The 6327-nt window shown below is 32.7% G+C and overlaps 2 protein-coding genes across 2 annotated transcripts; both read left to right on the top strand.

The window, feature by feature from the left end:
• Nucleotides 1-1081: 1081 nt before the first annotated feature.
• On the top strand, nucleotides 1082-1534 carry LOC131054179 (chaperone protein dnaJ 20, chloroplastic-like). Its single transcript, XM_057988642.1, has one exon. The coding sequence runs from the start codon at nucleotides 1082-1084 to the stop codon at nucleotides 1532-1534; it is 453 nt and encodes a 150-aa protein (XP_057844625.1).
• A 3450-nt stretch (nucleotides 1535-4984) lies between these two features.
• On the top strand, nucleotides 4985-5437 carry LOC131054178 (chaperone protein dnaJ 20, chloroplastic-like). Its single transcript, XM_057988641.1, has one exon. The coding sequence runs from the start codon at nucleotides 4985-4987 to the stop codon at nucleotides 5435-5437; it is 453 nt and encodes a 150-aa protein (XP_057844624.1).
• Nucleotides 5438-6327: the final 890 nt, after the last annotated feature.

Raw genomic sequence — 6327 nt, 5'->3', positions numbered from 1 at the left:
TTATCTTGTTTTACATTAAAAAATTATATAATAAATATACATTTTTAGAAAGACTTCAAATTTTTATAAATTTTCTATCATATAATATTAAAATTTACAAAAAATTATTATATACATAGAACATTTTGAACATTAGAGAAATGGGAAAAAAATAACAAGAGTGACAAATTTAAGAAAAGATCTATTAATGTTTCGTCATTTTATAGTGAAGAAGATGGCTTTATTGGGGATCAAAACTATGAATATTTCAGATTTTTATTGGTTTTGTGAGTTTAAGTTGATAAATAATGTTGTCTCACTATGGGATTAGTATATTTGGATGCATATGAAAATCGAGGGAAGGTAACCATTGGCCTGAAGAAGTTTCATGCCTTGACATACTCTGACATGAACAGAAACCGGATTTTTCAGGAGTCCTACTCTTTCATTTGATGCCATCACCTTCAACAACCAGAACAAATTCAAAATAATATCAGCAGCAATGTAAGGTGAGATCACATTGAAAGGTGACTCCCTTGACCATATAAACAAAGGTATAATTTGGTTATATAAATACACCGACTCCAAAACTAACGGGCATGACTTATGCAAAACAACAAATATTTGTGCTTGAGGTCTCAAATTCCTTGCTAATCGCTCTCATATTTATATGGTCAAGATCCTTAAGTTTCTTGAATATATCGACCGGATTGGAACAGGTGAGGAAAAGACAATAAATTATATAAACCATGTACGAAAATGTCTTAATGATGGTGAACATATAGTCTACAATGTCATTAACGAAGATTCAACTATTTGGACTGAGATAAATAGTTGAATTGAGATTACAGTCAAAATAGCATTTTTCAATTCACTAAAGGGTCCAGATTGATGAATTATATAAGGATGTAATCCTTCTTGCTTGTGTGGGCAGTAGTTGGCTTTTCTCCAATTAAGTTGGGCTAGTAATTTCTGGGTGTTTATCTTCATCACCAACAATATGGCCAAGCTATCATTTCATACTCATTCCTTACCAGATGTTCACTCATTCAATCATTCCTTCTCTTGAAAACCCACCAGTTATTCATTAAGGGGGACAAAGATGCAAAGGGCTCAGCTTCCCATCAGGGCTCTGAACAATACATTGGAAGGGGTCTCTTCAACTGCCGTGACACTGTATGATGTATTGTCTGTATCTCGCAGCGTGGAATTGAAGGAATTGAAGAAAGCTTATAGAGAGAAGGTTAGGGTTTACCATCCAGATGCTTGCCCACCTGCTGAAAGAGAGGAATCAAGCAAGATGTTTCTTGAGGTGCAGGAAGCCTATGAGACTCTCTCCCATCCCATGCTCAGGGCTGAATATGATTTTAACCTGCATTTCAATCCCCAAATAATGTTGTTGAACAGGAGGAAAGGGAATGTGAGGGGCGGTGCCAAGCAGCAATGGGCGGAACAACTTGAAAGGCTTAATAGAATGATGGGCATGGGCATGGAGAGGGAAAGTTGGGGAGGAAGAATGCGCAGAAACCAAAGAATTGCCCAAGTCCGCACTTAAACACTAAGTTTGTTAACCACAATCCATATTATACACGGTGGCAGCCCATGCCCATGCCCATGCCCAGTCCCATGGACTTCAATAGATTAGTTAACATATGAAGTTGCGGTTTCACTGTTTCAGTATACCTTGACTTTGTATGTTGTATTTTTAGACTTAACCAGAAGGAACTTCTGTTTGTCATTCAGAAGTTTATCTCTAACAAATACACATAAGAGCTCTGAATTTTCTTAGGAGACAGAAACATTGTCCTCGAGGGTTTAGTACAGATTCCCTTTTACACTGTTACCTCGTGGGTGGAAATTTACAAATGCAATACTTTAATTCATTTTTCGACTTGCAAAAGAAATGTTGCCGGCTGCATATTTTTACTAAAAATTTAGCAGAAACAGAAGTATTGTGTTCAATTGATTTCCACCTTCGTGTGATTCCTCTTCACTTTTCTGGGAATAATTATTAAATCCTCTAGATTCATATCCTTTGGCCCAAACTTATTTTCCAGGTATATAGAATCAACAATGGACATATGGATTTGACATTAAAAATCAAAATTTTAAAATTTAAATCGTGAATTTCCATCCTTTTGTAATAGAAATTGAACAGTGAATTGTTATGCACAAATGAGTCGATTCATTATCTCTTATTATTAAAGACATTAAATTATCTTTTACAAGAAGTGTTGAGGAACATTTTGAATTGAAGTTTTAAAAGGAATTAAAATATTACATTATAACTAATGTCTAGATCTCATGTATGTTTGCTTATGTCTATTGATCTTTATCGTGGCTATAAAGCTGGTGTAATCAAAGGGGTTGATATATAAGAACCTAACTTTTTATCTTTCTACGATTTCTCTTGAAAAATATCGTGAGTTTTTAATACTCACTAAAGTGTGGGCAGTCTAATGAATTACAAAGTATGTCTATAGTATGTCAGATTATGTTTGCTCATATAATAGATATGTATGTGAAACTGATTAATTTATCAAAATTAATTTTAATTCCATATAGAATTTTAAATAGTCGTCATATCTAAATTTTTTTTGTATACAAGCAAATGGAACGAAGACAAATAGATTTCCACCCAAATCTATCTACCAAGAATCGATGAAAATGATACTTTGGCTAAAGCTTGTTTGATCAGTTTATTTTATTCTATGTTACTAATTGACATTAATATTACAATGTATATATATCATGCTACATAGATTCAATTACCCCTACCTATTTTGGAATGCTTTGCATCATCGTGTAGTTTAAGTATTAGTCATGTTAAGAAGGATTTCAAGGGAGTGCAAAGCATCATGGTTGGGTGGAAAAACACTTTGATGATATTCTCTCTCATGTTGTGCTTGTGGGAGATTTTATTTTGGGAGTACTTGTTAGAGTTATCTTTAGTTTTGTACTTTATGTACTCATTGTATTTGACCTTATGGTCTCATGTAAAAGAAATAGTTTCCTTGTGTTTTTTCCTAATCTTTGGGTTTATGTATTTAGACCTTATGTCATGATCTGATAATAAGTATCTAATATATTATATATTTGTGTATCTCACTTAAATTTATCTTTAATTATGTAAAATTTTATATTATATTGATTTAATATTATTGAGGTTCTTACATTTTAAAAATTATAAATTCATGTTGATTGCTAAGGCATATTCCTATATCGAGGGAATAGATATGATAAATCCTAGTTTTGTTGCATATTCAAATTTTGAGGGTGGGTGTCATCAATTTCTTATCCAATGTCAATTTTTACTATAAGACCATTTTGAGCCCCTTTTGCCCCCTCATTTCCATGCACATTCCCTTAGATTGGATATTGTATCAATGATATTATTGAGTCAATTTAAATGTCTAATATTATAGAAAACACTTGGTATCAATGAAAAGTTTTAAAATATTTATGAGAAAATATAGAGTATTATATTTGGTACTAGAGTGGTACTATAGTTCAGTTAAAACCAATGTGCAATGGTATCATAGAGCAATTTGAATACCAATACTATAAATAACTTACAATGTAGAAGTGTTGGTAGAATTTACAATAATGATGATGAGGGCTTGTAGCACTTAGTGGAGATTTAAGGATTTATAGATAGATTGAGTAAAAGACATTTCTATGAATATAAATTATATGACTACTACTCATGTCTATAGGGGGAATATAGGTTTAGATATTTTTTTTGAGATCTTAAGCTACCTTGGGGAGCTATACTTGTGAATTAAATGTGACTGTTTTTATTACAAAGTGGGTTTTTGTAGGGCACAAAGCTTGTTGCAAAGTAGACCTTGGCTACCAAACGGGTAACTAGCAAAACCAGAGATATAAAGCTAAACAATAGAAAGATAAAATAAAGAAAAGCTATCAGGAGAAAAATAATAGAAAAGTGGACAGTCATTGAAAATTGGAGTTGGGGTCTTGCTTGGGCTCCAAACAGAACAATTTGTTAGTTTGGAACTATGAGGGACTGTCTTTTCTTCTTATGACGCAAAATAGTCTAGGAAGCATCATCTTTACTCATAGAACCTTTAATTAAATATGATTGTCAAAGTATCATAAACTTGGACAATAACCAAATTTCTATGTATGACCATAGCATATTGATATTTAGTATTATTTTGTATGTGACATATTGGAGGATAAGACAAATATCTTGGAGAAAGTGGATACTTGTTTTTTGAATGTTATGTATATCTCTAACAAAGCTAGTGAATGCAAATCTAATTTTAGATAGGATGGTGAGACTATTTGAATTTATACCTTTAAAACAGATAACATATATTATTGACTTTGTAAATCTTGATTTGTAATTTATATTATGATGTGTGTAAGAATATTTAATTTTAAGGTTGGATTATATTGAAAGATGACTCCATGGACTATATAAACAAAGGTATAATCTGGTTGTTTTAATACATTGACTTCAAAACAAAGGGGCATGACTTATCCAAAACAACAACAAAAGGTTGCGGAATGGTATCTCCGATTCATTGGTAATGCGTGTCCTATTTATATGGTGAGGATCCTCAAGTTTCTTGAATATATCGATCGAATTCGAACAGCTCAGGGAAAGACAATAAATTATATAAACAATGTACGAAAATGTCTTAATGATGGTGAACATATAGTCTACAATGTAATTAACGAAGATTCAATTTTTTGTACTGATATGAAGAGTTGATTTGAGATTACAGTCAAAAGGCCATTTTTCAATTCACTAAAGGGTGCAGATTTAGGAGTTATATATGCATGTAATCTTTGTTGCTTCTATGGGCAGTAGTCGGCTTTTCTCCAATTAAGTTGGGCTAATAATTTCTGCGTGGTTATCTTCATCTCCAACAATATGGCCAAGCTATCATTTCATACTCATTCCTTACCAGATGTTCACTCATTCAATCATCCCCTCTCTTCAAAACCCACTAGTTATTCATTAAGGAGGGCAAAGATGCAAAGGGCACAGCTTACCATCAGGGCTCTCAACAATACATTGGAGGGGGTCTCTTCACCTGCCATAACTTTGTATGATGTGTTGTCTGTGTCTCAGAGCGTGGAATTGAATGAATTGAAGAAAGCTTATAGAGAGAAGGTTAGGGTTTACCATCCAGATGTTTGCCCACCTGCTGAAAGAGAGGAATCCAGTAAGATGTTTCTTCAGGTGCAGGAAGCCTATGAGACTCTCTCTGATCCGATGCTTAGGGCTGACTATGATTTTAACCTGCATTTCAATCCCCAAATAATGTTGTTGAACAAGAGAAATGGGAGTGTGAGGGATGGTGCCAAGCAGCAATGGGCCGAACAACTTCAAAGGCTTAATAAAAGCATGGTCATGGACATGGAGAGGGAAAGTTGGGGAGGAAGAATGCGCAGAAACCAAACAGTTGCCCGAAACTCAAAGTAAATATCGGGTGTGTTGATCACAACGCTCATTTCAGACAGTGACAGCCAATGCCCATGTGCTGATGAGGACGACAGGCTCTTTGATTCCCCTCTTGCATGAATTTTATTTCATGGCATGTTTGGGGTCCTCCTAAACCATTAGGACTGCACCAGGAGGGGTGTAATCGTTAGGTCAATAGAGAATTATATGTAAATTAATATATTAAGGAAGTGTATTTTTACTGTTCATACAATGAAATTGTATGAGTTTAAATACATATAATCTTGTTTATAATATTTAAAAAATATATTTGTATTACATATTTGTTTGGAGCAAATTGAAAGAAATATTTTTAATAACTTATTTTTGAGAGTTCTATTGTGGATGATTCTTTGTGCTTGTACGAAATGATCTTAAAGAAAGCTTTTTGGTAGTTCATTTATTTCATTTGAACACATTAAAACAAGAAATTAGTGATTTTTTATCATAAATGTATGGTTGATTTTATGTAAAGATACAAATTGTAGAAATTTGGAAATCTATGTTAAGCAAAAGAATTATGGGTAAGAGAATATAATATTGATAACATGAGAAAAAAATAGGATGCAATAATAAATTATTATCAAGCAACCACTTGTACACCATGAAGCTATGAATTTATTAGGGTTTAATTTCTCTTGGTAAAGCATATACTACCAAGATGATAACAAAAATCATAAACTAAAATTTTATGTAGAGAAGGTTACATTAAAAATTGCATACCTTTTTCCTCATAATTTTGTTATGATTTATAAACTATACATAACTTCCCCTTTTAAAAGACTACTATGTTAAAATGCAAACATGAAATCATGCATATAAATTGCACATAATTTTTCATAATTATTGCATGATAGTGTTGAATGGGACAA

This window comes from Cryptomeria japonica, chromosome 1, assembly GCF_030272615.1.
Source record: "Cryptomeria japonica chromosome 1, Sugi_1.0, whole genome shotgun sequence".
Classification (NCBI taxonomy): Eukaryota; Viridiplantae; Streptophyta; class Pinopsida; order Cupressales; family Cupressaceae; genus Cryptomeria; species Cryptomeria japonica.
This window is presented reverse-complemented; position numbering and strand designations above follow the sequence as displayed.

What these genes read in the sequence shown, in the direction of transcription:
- LOC131054179 (XM_057988642.1), top strand. Translation starts at nt 1,082, where the DNA reads ATGCAAAGGGCTCAGCTTCCCATCAGGGCTCTGAACAATACATTGGAA.
- LOC131054178 (XM_057988641.1), top strand. Translation starts at nt 4,985, where the DNA reads ATGCAAAGGGCACAGCTTACCATCAGGGCTCTCAACAATACATTGGAG.